Source organism: Tiliqua scincoides, chromosome 9 (genome assembly GCF_035046505.1).
Source record: "Tiliqua scincoides isolate rTilSci1 chromosome 9, rTilSci1.hap2, whole genome shotgun sequence".
Classification (NCBI taxonomy): domain Eukaryota; kingdom Metazoa; phylum Chordata; class Lepidosauria; order Squamata; family Scincidae; genus Tiliqua; species Tiliqua scincoides.
Genome location: NC_089829.1, coordinates 47,735,542 through 47,751,197, shown reverse-complemented (window position 1 = coordinate 47,751,197; position 15,656 = coordinate 47,735,542). Strand labels below are relative to the sequence as shown.

Genomic DNA, 15,656 nt, shown 5'->3' with positions numbered 1-15,656 from the left:
GGGTTCCACTAAATCCAGGAGGGTGCCCGCATGGCTAACCAGCCAAGTTAGAGAGGCTGTGAAGGGCAAGGAAGCTTCCTTCCGTAAATGGAAGTCTTGCCCTAATGAGGAGAATAAAAAGGAACATAAACTGTGGCAAAAGAAATGTAAGAAGGTGATACGGGAGGCCAAGAGAGACTATGAGGAACGCATGGCCGGCAACATTAAGGGGAATAATAAAAGCTTCTTCAAATATGTTAGAAGCAGGAAACCCGCCAGAGAAGCGGTTGGCCCTCTGGATGGTGAGGGAGGGAAAGGAGAGATAAAAGGAGACTTAGAGATGGCAGAGAAATTAAATGAGTTCTTTGCATCTGTCTTCACGGCAGAAGACCTCGGGCAGATACCGCTGCCCGAACGGCCCCTCCTAACCGAGGAGTTAAGTCAGATAGAGGTTGAAAGAGAAGATGTTTCAGACCTCATTGATAAATTAAAGATCAATAAGTCACCGGGCCCTGATGGCATCCACCCAAGGGTTATTAAGGAATTGAAGAATGAAGTTGCAGATCTCTTGACTAAGGTATGCAACTTGTCCCTCAAAACGGCCACGGTGCCAGAAGATTGGAGGATAGCAAATGTCATGCCTATTTTTAAAAAGGGAAAGGGGGGGACCCGGGAAACTATAGGCCGGTCAGCCTAACATCCATACCGGGTAAGATGGTGGAATGCCTCATCAAAGATAGGCATTCCTCAAAACACATAGACGAACAGGCCTTGCTGAGGGAGAGTCAGCATGGCTTCTGTAAGGGTAAGTCTTGCCTCATGAACCTTATAGAATTCTTTGAAAAGGTCAACAGGCATGTGGATGCGGGAGAACCCGTGGACATTATATATCTGGACTTTCAGAAGGTGTTTGACACGGTCCCTCACCAAAGGCTACTGAAAAAACTCCACAGTCAGGGAATTAGAGGACAGGTCCTCTCCTGGATTGAGAACTGGTTTGGGCCTTAATGTAGTAATAGTTTCTTTTTTAAAAAAAATTAAAAAAATTTTTAAAAAAAATTAAAAGATTTGTCTCACAAGATCCAGTTGTACATCCAACAGAACACCCCTAACACATTCTGCAATCTGTAATTATCTGGATAGGCACATGTGGGGAGAGAAAGAACTTAAGCCATGAGCTGGGATTTTGGATCCATGCACATGGATAAGAGCATCAAATGAGCCCTGCTAGTTCAGACCAAAGGCTCATGTATTAATGGGAACATGCAAAGCTATACCTTATCCAGAATCAGACTCATTGATCAGGCCAATTCAGTATTGCATTGCTGGCAAGCAACTCTCCCAGGCTCAGTTTTTTAATTTAAGTATACATCCAATATCTATCTAACGTATTCTATTTTTATTTGTATTCAAGGTATATCAGACTAACCGAATGCAGTAATTTAAACAGTTATTTTATTTATTTATTTATTGTGCAATGGGTATATGTTTGTATATGTTGTGGGTTTTTTTTTTATTCAAAACACTGTAAAAACAAAGTTTAAAAAAAAAAACCAACTCCCCCAGAGCCATCACCAGTCCTACCTAGAAGACTGAAAGCAATTGAACCTTCTGCATGCAAGCTGGTGTTCTATCACTGAGAGCACAATCCAAATTTTCAGTTAGGGTGGTGCTGCCCCTGGGGCGTCATACCACCTTGAGTGCTGCAAACTGTAAAGCAAGTTTGTACTTCCTCTAGAACTGGCTGGGCACACAAGATCCATGCCCAGACAGGGTAAGTTTGCACCAACCCAGGTAAGCCAGCGCAGAGGGTGGGAGAGGGTGGCAGAAGGGCACTTTGGAATGGGCCTGGGAGGTGGTGGGATCTACCACAGCAGCCTGTGCCACATCCTAACCCCCCACTCCTGGGCCCTCCAGACTTACACAGGCTGCTGAGATTAGTGTCAGCAATTTTGCTGGTGCAAATCTGAGTAGCCCGTAAGGATTCCTGGGAAGTTACTTGGGGTAAGGGGGGAAATATCCCCTTGCCCCAGGTTGCCCTCCAGCCACCTCCTGACCTATGCTGCATACAGCACAGGCCACATAGCCTGCGTGTTCTAGTGCAAGTTAGGCTTGGGCTGTGAGTTCTGCCATGAGGGAGGATCAGGACCAGGCCAGCCGAAGCTGTTACACCAGACAGCAGATCGGTGGGGGAAGGGCGCTCTTCTCAGTCCACTGCTGCTCTTTCTGCACTGGGAACGGAAGAGGGGGCAGAGGGGAAAAGTGAATATAGAGGGAGGAGAGTCCGGAGCTGGAACATTGAAGAGTGGAGGAGCAGAGGCTTGGGTCAGCAGGGGGCAGCCTTTGGCCTGCTGCCTTGAGCATCAGGAGGTCTTGGGCCAGCCCCGGGTGGGATGCAAAGTTAAAAAAACATTAAAACAGAAACCAGTGAACTGTAGTGAATATGGGTGGAGCATCTAATTCTCGTCTAATTTAGGAGAGCCAGAGTAAAATTCCATTTCAGCCATAAAGTTCACTGGAAATCATTAAGCTGTGTTGACTGATCATGTCTGGTTCATTTCACAGGGTTATGAATGAAAGATCGGGCTAAATAAAAATGTCTTGATTTCCCCCATCCCCAAAGGGGCAGATCTCATCTTCACAGGGAGGGTTTCCAAAGACCAGGTCCACAATGGAAAAGGTCACTATCAACAAGATTTCCTATAGATGTGAACCCTGCAATAGAGCCTCCCTAGATGTTCTCACTGGGTGACCAAATAGGTGGAGAGAGACCAACCTTCAAATATTTAAATCCTAGGGCTCTGTAGGTCACCACTACCACATCTGGCTGTGCCTGGGAGAGCCCATGCAGAAGGCATAGCAGGGGTGTGACATGGTTGCATGACAAGAGATTGTCATGAGGATGACTCCCTGAACTCCTGGGAAAGAAGATGGGAGAAAAATGCAAGAGATGATCCCAAATGGCCACTAGATGCCGCCCTTTCTTCACTGTTCAGATCCTTTGCAGGATAGGAAGTAGATTCACTGCTGGAGAGCCTGATGGATGGCGCCAGCACTGTTCCAATGTTTGGGACAAGCATTTAGTATTTCAATTCAGTATTTATAGACCGGCTTCCTTGCCTGCACTGAATGTCTAGAGTTGCCTTTGTGGAGTAACAGCACAATCCTTCACAATGTGACCATTGGGGCTTACTTGCAGGAATGTACTTGCATAGGGTTTCAGCCCAAGTGTCAGGACAAACTAGACTTGGCTTTCAGCCGCTCACTGACCTGAGAGCGCTTGCTTTTTCTTTTGACTCTTATTGCTATGGTTGTTTGCAGACAAAAAAGAGGTCGCAAAGGGGTTTGCGTACAAAAGAAATGAAAGGACGGTCCCCTCCCCTGTCTCTGTGTGTGTTTAAAAGGCATCCCAGCAAAGAGTCACTGTCAACAAGGCTCTGCTGGAGGAACAGAGACTGTTGTTCTCCCCTGGACTGCTGCATTCCTGAGGGCCCCCTGAAGCTGGGAGCTGACCCTGGAACCCCTTTCTCCAGTGAGGATACTAACTTCACTCCTGTGTCCCACCACAACCATCAAGGTAGACCAGGAAAACTCTTTTGAGCACCCCATCTATGCATCAAGTCAGGACTGCAAAAGCAGGCCATTGGCACCAGCTGCCCTCCAGCTTCGATGATTTGCTACCATTGCATCTTCCAGAAACTATGGAAAATGTTTTTATTCGAACTGGCTGGAGGTGGCTAAGGATAGAGTAGAACAATTCAGATATTATGACCTGCTTTGGGCTCTTAGGAGGAGGTGGAGTCCAAGTCACATTAAATTTGATTCATCATCTGCTGCATTGCTCTTCTTCCAGGAAGCTCTGGGCCAGTAGTGTAGCAAAGGGGGAGCACAGCACTAAGCTTTGCAGGGTGCCTCAATACACCATGCAGCGAGTCATGGACTCTTCGCTCACAACAGGAGAGGAAACTGAACGCTTTCCACATGCGCTGCCTCTGATGCATCCTCGGCATCACCTGGCAGGACAAAGTTCCAAACAACACAGTCCTGGAAGGAGCTGGAATCCCCAGCATGTATTCACTGCTGAAACAGAGACGCCTGCGTTGGCTCGGTCATGTTGTGAGAATGGATGATGGCCGGATCCCAAAGGATCTCCTCTATGGAGAACTCATGCAAGGAAAGCGCCCTACAGGTAGACCACAGCTGCGATACAAGGACATCTGCAAGAGGGATCTGAAGGCCTTAGGAGTGGACCTCAACAAGTGGGAAACCCTGGCCTCTGAGTGGCCCACTCGGAGGCAGGCTGTGCAGCATGGCCTTTCCCAGTTTGAAGAGACACTTGGCCAACAGTCTGAGGCTAAGAGGCAAAGAAGGAAGGCCCATAGCCAGGGAGACAGGCCAGGGACAGACTGCACTTGCTCCCGGTGTGGAAGTGATTGTCACTCCCAAATTGGCCTTTCCAGCCACACTAGACACTGTTCCAGAACCACCATCAAGAGCGTGATACCAGAGTCTCTCGAGACTGAAGGTTGCCAACAAGTACAATACACCATGTAAGCTGCTCCTCCCTCTCACTGTCAGAGCCATTCCCGGCGGTGAGAGTGAGCAGAGGAGACACCTCCACTTTGCTCTCGCCACCAGGAATGGCTCTGATAGCGAGGAGAGGGGCAGCTTACTCATCATGTTGAGGCATCCTGCAAAATTAGTGATGTCCCACATGCAGAACTACACAACACTAGATGGAGGACACTGTCCTTGTTGAGTGGAGCAAAACTGTGCCAGAATTAGATTGATTTGTGGTTACAAACTTACATACAGCCCAAGAGTTGCTGGAGATTTGCCTCCCAAGGGGAGAACTGCCTTTCCACCTCCACACTGTCTCAGAGAGACAAACTTACCAGGATTTTGTTACTGATTCAGTCATTGGTCTTGCCTCTCAGGAGAACATCAGCCCTGCTGGATCAGGCCCAGGGCTCGTCTAAATCCAGCTTCCTGTATCTCACAGTGGCCCACAGATGCCTCCAGGAGCTCAAGACAGCAAGAGACCCACATATCCTGTTGCCACTCCATTGCATCTGCCATTCAGAAATAGGCTACTTATAAAACTCAGAGATTACATACAATCAACACGGCTTGTAACCTTTTCTTTCATCCCCTCTTGAAAATGCCTTGGCCAGGTCCATCACCACGTCTAGCACCAAGGGGCTCCACAGACTAATTACACACTGTATAAAGTCCAGATGTGGCCTGACCGTTTGTCTGTTCTGACTCTCCCACCATCAATTTTACTGGATGATCCCCGATTCTGGTGTTGTGTGAGAAGGAAGCACTTTCCACCCAGACTGAAGAGGCCCAGACATTGCAGCCTTTTCTTCTTCGGGAGGTGTCTCAGCCTACTGGTCATGTTGGTCGTTCTCTTCTGCACCTTTTCCAGTTCCACTATGTCCTTTTTGAGATGTGGCAACCAGAACTGGACACAATACAGATATGACCTTGCCATTGATTTGTACAATGGCATGATAACAGTGGCCATTTTATTCTCAGTTCTAGCCCCACCCACTTCAGGTGAATGGACTTCTTTTAACTCAGCTCCAAAGTGAGCCTTGTGCATTTCAGCAATGAAAAGTTCATTTGTCATCTTATCTTATTTCTGGCACCCAGAAACAAGTTCTTTTTTTTTTATTGCTGCAAAACTGCTCCAAAGAGGGGGGTTGTGACAGCATAGGTGCTAATCAGGCCCATGAGAGGGGGGTGCAGGGGATGATTTGTACCCAAGCCCAGGATCAAACCGGGGGACCAGGAGCCAAGGAGGGGCCCCAGAAATTTCCTACAGTCTTACATTTTCCTCTCTCACCTGGAATCACGGACTCCATGGGATGCTGGGCACACAGTGGCAGCTGCTGCCACAAGCCATATGTGCTGGGCTGAGGAATGCAAACGTGACACTCCTGAACACAGCATCAAATCTGGGAGGAAACCAGCCTGCTACAGTCACTCCTTGGCTTGTGGATCTGCCCACCATGAAGAAGTGTATGGGAGCTCAGGGACACAGCTGCGGGGCTACAGCTGCTGCAGAAGCACGTTTTGGTCCGCACAGGACACTCTCCATTCTAGTGAGGGCCTAAATACGATGATGCTAATTTTCTGCATGATTTTCTATGTTTAAAAGATTTTAGACAGACTTAGGAGTGTGTTTGGTTTTTTGTATTACTGTATCTAGCTACCGATGCCACATGGATGGGTACACCTGAACTCCAAATACTTTTCCGGCTGTCTCCACTGTCCCCCTGCCCTGTTTTGCCCCCTCCCCACCCCAGTTCTGCCCACCACTGTTACCACCCACCCCTGCTCTGTTTCACCCCCTCCCCTTTTAGGAAAGGGCCCCAAAGCAACTTTGTACACCATGATAATATTCAGTGGCCTGGTGCTTATCAATCAGCTTCTGCAGTTAGCAAAACGGATGTTTCCCCAAGCTGGACTCCAGAGATTATGGGGTCTGTTCAGCAAGAACATGGTGAGCATCTTTCCAGAGCAGAGTAGCTCCTCTTTTATGTAGATTTGTGGTCCAGCTGCATAGTCCTGGTCATATGTAGACTTCTCTCTCATTGCTGGTTGCCCACACAGCTGTTCTCAGCTACGATTATTGTTTCATGTTGTATTGAAACAAAGGGCTGAGCAATAAAGTCCAGTGCGGACCCAACAAAGGCTGCTGTACTCATTTGTCTCCTGCTGGCTGCTATGGATGGAGACAGCTGCTATTCTGGGCCATGAAGAGGTTGCAAGCTTACATTCGCATCCCAGTTGCTGAAATCATGTAAACACATATCCTTCAGGAACCCGGCTGGCAGCTGTTTTTCTCTGCTGCACTCATTCTTCCTTGCTTTCAGAGTCAGTTCAGGCTCTGTGCCTGGGTGGACATCAAGTTGATGATGTTGTTAAATCTCCAGAATCACCAGCTCAACATGACACATGTTGAACTTTATTAGGATGCTCTCCCATTAATCATGTGGGCAACAGTCATCGTCAGCTATAATTGGACAAATGGCTGAAAAAAGCGGGCTACTTTTTCCTGGGCAGATCTCTACATTCTACCATCTTTTGAAAGCTTTCACTGGCATCAATCATTTGGGATGGAAGTTGGGATGAAAGCTTCCACTGGCATGGACCAGTTGGGGTGCGATGATGGAAGGCCAGAGCACAGGACAGCAACACTGCACAACCTTCCTAATGGGAGACAGGCAGCAAAGTTTGAGAGTGAAGGTGCTGTGTCTCCCTCTCCTCTCCTCCAGACTTTCTCTTCTGCTCTGTCCTCCTCTTCCTCTTCCAGTTCAGGGAGTGGAGAGTAATGGCAAACGAGCAGGTGAAAGTGGGAACCTCCTGGAAGACAGACTCTGACCAAACTCAAACATCAGAACTGCTACCAAAAGGGCTGTTTTGTTTAGGGGAATTATTACACTGCACTTATTGGAACCTCAGGATCGCAGGCTGGATAACAAGATGGCGTAATGCAGAGAAATTCCCTTTTGCTTAAAAAGGAGACTGAGAGAAAGACAACTTTCAATAAAAGATTAAAGTTTTATTACAAAAGCACAAAGGTAAACATAATGCACGTGGAGAAATGATAAGTGTATGTTTCTTGGTCCTAATGCTTGAATCCAGTGTACCTAGCTTTCATGGTGGTTGCGTGTAAAGAGTATTTGGTGCATCCGAGGAAATTAGAAAAAGGAAAGGTTATAGGGAAGGATTTTAGGGGTTCCTGATCTGCCAAACCCCAGCTTCTAACTAAAGATGGGGAGAGAAGGGGAGAAAAAAGGGGAAAGAGTTCCAGTCGCAAGATAGTTACCTGTCCTGTAGAGCAGTTGGAGGGGTGGGGGAGAGTCCTGTGAAGAGGACCCTCTGACACAACACAGATGTGTTGGTCCTTGGAGAGAGAGCCAGAGAGAGAGAGAGCATGTGGCAGGAAGCCCTCTCTTAAAAAGGGTTTTCAGGCAGAGCTGAGCTAGATTGTAGCTTGCTTACTACCACCCAGCAGGGTGCTTGGAGTGTGTAAAACATTGAAAGGATCAGTGTCAGTTATCAGCAAAATTCAATGGGGTCTATGGCTGGCTTCCTAGCTGGGGGAACTTAAACAATACCAACACAAGAAGGCAGTTCAAGTTTGCATACAGGACTTAAACAGTGATTGGGTTAAAACAATACAATTAATACAGTAAAGTAGGAGACACTTAAACATGATTTAAGATGCCAGACTTCCTCCCATAATGTGTGACCATAGGGAGGTGGTAGTTGTGGAACCATGAGCTTGTGACTTGACCAGAGTTTTGGAAATGTGGCCTGTGTGAGAAGTTTTAGTCTGCATGATTTTTTAGTAACATAACCAGATACAGAGAAAATCACAACTAAAAGGCTAAAGGGGATTTTCATGTAACAGAACTGAAAAGTCATAACTAAAGAACCCTGATACAATTGCCAAACATCACCTCCCTCCAGAAGCTATATAGAAAAGCCTGGTCTTTATGCATCACCTGAAGGAGTGTAGCATAGGGGCCAATCTGGTCTCCACAGGGAGGGTGTTCGCTGTTGGAGGAAATTAAAAATAGTTTCCTCTCTGGGGGGGAAGCAGAGTAGCTTAAGCAGTGGACCCCCCCCCTTTTTTGGGTATCCCTCACCAGGCTGACTGCTAATCAATAAAAAAGACAAAGAGGCAATGGCTTGTTACAGTTGCCAAAAAGAAGTTATTTACTTACAGTTCCATTGAGTGTATATTTATAGCATCTGATTAGGATCAGCGGATCAGCGAACACTTAGAGATAGCAAGGCCCTGGAGCTGCCTCGCCCTGCATGCCTTGTGCTCAAGATGGCCTGGGCATCAGAGCCCTAGTGTGCCCACCTTAACAGGTCGGTGGCAAGAGGACAAGAGGAAGTGCTCGGAGGAGAAGGGAAGGATAAAAGCCACACCCCACAAGGATCACAGAGAGAACAGGTAGAAAGGTCAGAGTCACTGGGCCATAGCTTGACCCCTTCTGGACAGCATCCTGCCCCCTCTGGACAGCAGACAGAGTTGCACCAACTCCAACATTCACGAGATCAACATCACCACCAAGAAGATCCTGCTCTTCATGGATTGCCTCTGAAGGTAAAGGCACCAAATCGTGGCTTGAGACAATGATCAGAGTGTGTCCCATTCCACATCACAGCCTCTTATCTTTCCTTCCAGTCTCCTCACAAACACGTGCCGGGCAGCTGCTTCCATTGCCTGTGGACCCAGCAGGCTCTGCACCCCAATTTCCAGGCAGAAGCGGCTGCCCAGAGTGAGTTTGTGAGGAGATCATGTGTGTGTGTGTGTGGGGGGGGGGGATTCTCCAGAAATAGTTTCAGTCTGAGTTGGGAACCTTACACTTGCCTCCCATGACCACTATGAAGAACCCCATGAAGTTTGGGCTATGGGAACTTTCTCAAGATTAGACTTCATTCTCAAATTCATATGGAAGATCTTATTTGTACTTAGTAGCTCACCCAGAATGAAACTGTGCCAGAAATGGGAAGAACACACTGCCAAGTGTTCTACGAGCTTTCTGGGAGAAATGTGTTCCCATAACTCCCATTTGGAACATTAAATGGGTCTTTGTCTGTCATTTAATTCTTGGAATCTTATTCAGCAAAATGTCATCACCCTCACTCCAGTGCTTCTTTCCTGCCATGTCCCTGGGGAGATCCAGGAAGACAGAGCAAAAACAAACAAAGTGGGAATTCAGCTCCACAGTAAAAAAAAATCAACACTTGGTCCTGCAAAAATGCCAGGTCAGCAGGAAAAGATCCCTCTGTGCAAATCTCTTTCTCCAGAAAAGAAGTGGGGAGAGGAGAAAAGCTTATTCTAATAACCCCTTTACCATCTAATGACCTCTTAATACCCCCTTAACACCCCCTAAGCACCCCTAAATGTCCCATTTATACCCCCTATGGACCCCATAATAACCCCCTCACTGAGGAATTAACAAAATGTCCATTTTTAAACATGTTGCTGCAACACTGGCCTTTTTTTCCTGAACAGCCACCCATCATTTTGCTCACTTTTAATAGCAAATACAAAGTCACTGCCAAACAGTTGCATTCAAGGTTTTCAGGGTTGTCCTTTTTTTTGACTGGGCTGGTGGTAGGAAGCATCAGGTTCTGAGCCCGTGGCGTGTATGTGGCACCTCAGCTCGCCATGTTGTGGCACCCCACAGCTTGCCCTGTCCCTTCCCACCAAACCTCCTTGCCTGTCCTGGCCTAGTTCCCTCGTTTATCTTCAAGTGGACAGGCTTGGTGGTGGGTGAGAGCAGTCCTTTCCCCTCCCACCATCCTGGCTTGCTCCCATTCAGTGGCCCTGCCACTTGGGGGCGTGCTAGATTGGCCTCAAGCAAGGAGGGATAAGAAGTGGTGCCTGTGGAAGGGATTGTCACTCCCAAATCGGCCTTTTCAGCCACACTAGACGCTGTTCCAGAACCACCATTCAGAGTGCGATACCATAGCCTTTCGAGACTGAAGGTTGCCAACAAGTCACAACAGGGGGGAAAACATCAACCTCACTACTTAGTTTGAACCATTCCAATGTCATCAAACTCCCTGAGCACCATCGGCACCTGGAGGGATCTCCCATTTTCCTTTACACACAGGAAATTGCTCCTATGCTTGCAGGTTGGCTGGAGCAACTAACATGTGCAGAGGGCATTCCCTCTGCCCTCCCCCAGGGAGGATCAAGGCCAGGCTGGGACTTCCACATAAGCTTGCACCTTGGCTTCTTGTGACTTTTCTAGAGAGGTTTGTCACTTGTGAAGTGAGTTTTCTGGGGATACATGAACACCAAGGGTGCAATAAGAGGTGCTGTGGACAGTACTGCAGCCAGGGACACAGTATGATAAGTATAGCAGGCGCCACAACTCCCTGTGAAAGCAGCTCCTCCCAGCCAGTAGCTGCCCGGAGTAGTTCTGTTGGTGACTGGGAGGAGTTACTTACACAGGGAGTTGCTGCAACTGCTGTACACCACCTGCATCAACACCACCACTCCCTGGCTACACTACTGGCTGTGGACAATGGGGATGTGAGAAGATACTCTGTGCGTGTTCACCTGTACACTGCCACCTTGACCATTTTACTTCTCACCATTGGGGTCCAAACCTGCCCCTGCTACTCATCGGCTTCTTTCCTTCCCACCTCAGAGACATTAAAGGCGCTTTGCACATGCCTTGGTGCCCCAACACACACAAACTCTTTTTGCTATTTTGTTCACTTGCAGCTCCTTCCTGCCTGGTGTGTGTTATTTTTTTACACCTTGATAACAGGCTTATCCTCCATTCTGAAGGACCAAACTGGAGGTGATGTCAGGGGGCCTGACATGGGATTGCTTGTAATTTTGTAGAAAGTTAAAAGCACCCAGAATGGTGATAGGCTGCTGCAGGGCTGCTAGGGATGGAGCAGCGTACAGTGTTCCACAAACAGCTTGCTTCCTCAACAGCAGTTAGCGGGTCACAGGCACCAACAGATCACTATTAACCTTCACAAGCCCTCTCGGATAACTACCCCCTCTCAGGCATTCAAGGCCATCAAGGCGGGTTAATGTCTTTTTAATTTCTGAGACTGGCTCTGCATTCGGCCTGCAAAAAGTCTCTGATGCTCATTATTGGCATGCAGGAAAATATGCAAGATTTCCAGTTTCCTCCACGTAAGAAAATGGATTTCTGCAGGAGAATCGCTTTTGTGAAGCTGAGGGCGGCAGGGTCCTTCTGAACAGGCATGTGCTTCTCCCCCTCCCACCCCAGGGCCGGGACCCAGCTGGGGAGAGAGAAAGTGTGCAGGCAAGACACGTCTCATGCCAAGAACTGTTAAGATGTTGGGTGCCTCTGAGCATACACAGAGTGACTCCCCAATCACATCTCCAAGATTGGGGTGGGGTGGGGTGGAGAGGGCAAGCCTGAGCTCACTTCTCATGCTGAAGATGTGCCTCTGAGCACGTGCAGAGTGTTTTTTCTCCACCATGCCTCCGAGACTAGGACAGGGGAGGGTGCCTCGGCTTGAGATTCTGTGCCTTTGGTGCTGAGAGGAAACAATGAAATCCGTGAGAGCACCTCTGAGTACGTGCAGAGTGCCTTCCTGCTGCACACCTGCAAGATGAACGAGGGAGAGAAGAGAGCTGTTTGAGGGCTGACAAGAAAGGGGCCAAGGTAGCGTGGGTGCCTCTGAGCGCGTGCAGAGTGCCTTTTGGGATGGAAACCCAGGGCCTGAAGAAGGGGGGAGACGTCAGCAGCGACACCTCTTGCAGCAAGAAAGGGCCAAGGTAGCGTGGGTGCCTCTGAGCGCGTGCAGAGTGCCTTTTGGGATGGAAACCCAGGGCCTGAAGAAGGGGGGAGACGTCAGCAGCGACACCTCTTGCAGCAAGAAAGGGCCAAGGCAGCGTGGGTGCCTCTGCGCGCGTGCAGAGTGCCTTCAGGAGACAGGAGGGGCGGCGAGGCGACGGGGCCTCTGAGCGCGCCAAGGGGCCTGCGGGCCGGGGAGGGAGGGCGGCCGTGCCTCTGGGCGCCCGCTAGAGGGCGGCTGGGGTGCCTCTGGGCGTGCGCAGAGTGCGCCGCGGGGGAGGCGCCGCAGGCCCCGCCCTCCTCCGCCGGCCGCCGCGCAAGGCTGCGAGGCCCGCCCCGGTTTTGCGGCAGCCGCAAGTGAGGTGAGTGGCAGCCCCGCCGCCCCGGAGCCCCGGACCCGGCGGGGGAGCGGCCTGCGGGGCGCGTCGGGCCGAGGGGCCTCCTGCGAGCCCGGAGCGGCCCTGAGCGCGCTGGGGCGCCTGCCGAGACCTGCCTGCCTGCCTGCCTGCCTGCCTGGCGCCGGGCCGGGCCGGGCCGGGGGCTGCGGAGGGCGGCTCGGGGCCCCGCCTCTCCGGTGGCGTAGCCGGGGGGGCCTCAGGCGGCCTGCAAGCGGCCCCCGCCCCGCCCTGGGAGCAGCTCCCGCGGGGGCAGCGAAACGCAGCCGGGGGGGGAGCCTGTGGCTGCCTGTGGCTCCCCCCGCGAGTGCGGCTCCCAGGGCAGGGCGGGGCGGGGGCCGCTTGCAGGCCGCCTGAGGCCCCCTCCGGCTACGCCACTGCCCCAGGCAGACTTCGCCTGCGGGTGCCTTTGGCTGACAAGGGGGCCGAGGCTGGCTGAGGACCCACATCCATCGCCCTGACCCCCCCCCCGGCACTCGGCACGTGACGGTGGTGGGTGGTGGGCTTCCTGTGTCCTTGGGGGAAGGGAGTGACCCCCAGCCTCACCCCCAAATCCTCAGTCTGAGCTTTCTGCCCCCTCGTCTCTAGCAGCCGTTTTCAACCACCGTGCCAGGGCACGCTGGTGGGCCGTGAATGGTCTGCAGGTGTGCTGCGGGAGTTTGGGGGAGGGTCATTTATTAGTAGGGCACTGGGAGGTGCGAGCCCCCCACCAACAGCACGGTGTGCCTTGTCCGTGGTCCAGAAACTGATGCTGCGCCTTGACCGTTCTGGTGCCTCGTCCGTGTGCCATGAACCAAAAAAGGCTGAAAACCACTGGCCTGCAGGGTCTCGGCTACCGGGCCTCGGGGTCTCAACAGACTCTCAGCTACTGACCTGCTAATATTCTTAGGGGTCTTTGTCTTCTGGATTCTACTGCTGGGAGAGAGTTTCTTGTGAGTGGTTTGTCTGGGGGGTGAAAAGGGGGCTTGACCTTAAAGAGGGGGGCAGGTCTTTTAACCTCATCACTTTGCTGAGTGTCTTAGTAGCAATAGAGGCGCTAGGAAAATTTTTTTAAAATTTCTCCATCGGAAGCCCTCTCCCTTTTCTCTGGCACAGGCACTCATTGAGATGGTGGAGAGAGGCAGGAGGGTTTTTCCATTCTTTGGTCGATACATAATTCACTTTTGTTCTTGGCAGAGGGACAAGGCCGGTAAAGCAGCCCAGCTCTGCATGCCTCCCCATTCTCAAAGCACTTATCCTGCCCATCTCTTGGTGAGGCTGCATGTGCTCTCTGAGGAGATGATCAACAAGATGGGACCCAGAATCTCCTGCCAATACTTGCAGATTGCCCTCAGTGGGCATGCATTTAAGCTTTGGATATTTACTAGGTTGGGGAATCCTTTTAAATTTCTTGCAGGATTTAGGGCATGGGCAAGATAAGATGACAACTTTTTCGTATGCACAGTGATGCCCAGCCCTCAGGAGCAGTAGTTTCTTTGTTTACCTTCTTTTGAGCAAGAGGGAGTATTTACATGTTGCTTTGGCTTATGACATTAGATTAGGAAGATGACACACAAATTTGGGCATGTGTTTTCTCTCTCTCTATTCAGATCAAAGTACAGTAACATCTTGACCCTGCTGTGTGATTACTTGGGCCTTTCCTCTGCCGGGGCCAATGCTAGATCTGGAAGTGGTTCCCGAGCGATCTCTTGGGAATGAACAATGGGAATTCACCTTGGGTAAGTGTGTGTGTTGCCTTGTCAAGATCTTGTTTATAAGGAGAATTGATCTCCTGCTTACTGGTGTCCAGGGGTAACTGGTAGGGCACCAGGGGGAACAAAATTCTGGACTAAATGAGTCCTGCTGGATCAGGTCCAAGGCCCATCTTGTGTTCATATGACTTTCCTTCTAGTGTTGTTTTGAGAATAAGTTTATTCCAGATTACTTATGAAATATGTCCAATTTTCTGGAAACAAATGGAAATGGTAACTTGTTTAAGCAGTAGGGATGGGAAGAGTAGAAATAAATGGACACTTTTCAATAAAATAAAAATTGAGGGAAATAAAAATTGAGATTCTGCAAAAATCAGACTTGGAACTGGTGCCTCTTAATTTGTTCACAAATGACTTGGAGTTAGGTGGCCAAGTTTGCAGAGGGCACCAGACTATTCAGAGTGGTAAAAGTCAGATTGTAAAGAGCTCCAAAAGGACTACTCTGAAGTCAGTGAATGGACAGCCAAATGCTATTCAAAGTCAGGAAGCATGAAGTGATACAGTGATGGGGTCTGAGCTGTCAGTTACAAACCAGGTAGTAGATGTTGGGGTCAGGGTGCTCAATGAAAATGTTGACCCAGTGTTTTGGCAGCTGTGGAGAAGGCAAATTCCATGCAAGGAGACTGAGAATAAGAGTGCTTGTATTAAATTATCTGTATACAAACAACAGATGGTGCAGCCCTATTTGCAATTCTGGTTGCCACACTTCAAGAAATATATTTTGGAGCTGGAAAAGGTGCAAAAAGGACTATTGAAACAGAGAGCTGAAGCACTTTTTCTATGAGGAAAGTGGACAATATGTGAGGCTTTTTAGCTTTTGGAAAAAGGGTTGATTCACTGCGACAGTGACCTGACTTATAAAATGAGGCATGGTGTGGAAAGAAATTTTATTTCTCGTTCTCTCACAATACTAGGTCCAGTGGTCCTTCAGTGAAAATAATTGGCAGGAGATTTAGGATGGACAAAAGAAGGTAGTTCTTCACACAGCGCATCATTAATCTGTGGAATTCATTCCGCAGGGCGTGGGGATGGGGTCTAGCTTGAATGGCTTAAAAAGGGGGTTGGACAAATTCTTGGAGGACAGGTCTGTCAGTGGCTGTTAGTCATGGTGTCAGTTGGAGGAGAGCAATGGCGGGATAGAAGTCTGCCTTTTCTCCCCTACTTGTGGGCTTCCTAAAGGCAGCTAGGGGACCCTGTGGGAA

General features: G+C 49.6%; 1 protein-coding gene across 2 annotated transcripts in view; it reads left to right on the top strand.

The window, feature by feature from the left end:
- The first annotated feature begins 12,588 nt into the window (after positions 1-12,588).
- Positions 12,589-15,656, top strand: part of PHAF1 (phagosome assembly factor 1) — a 55,335-nt gene continuing 52,267 nt past the window's right edge. The window contains exons 1-2 of one of the 2 annotated variants that reach the window (XM_066637000.1): positions 12,589-12,670; positions 14,293-14,421. In XM_066637000.1, coding sequence (XP_066493097.1) covers positions 14,358-14,421 — 64 coding nt within the window. In that variant the 5' untranslated portion in view covers positions 12,589-12,670; positions 14,293-14,357. Of the gene's footprint in view, positions 12,671-13,084; positions 13,348-14,292; positions 14,422-15,656 lie in introns of those variants that run through there. The other variant, XM_066637001.1, reaches the window with a different exon arrangement.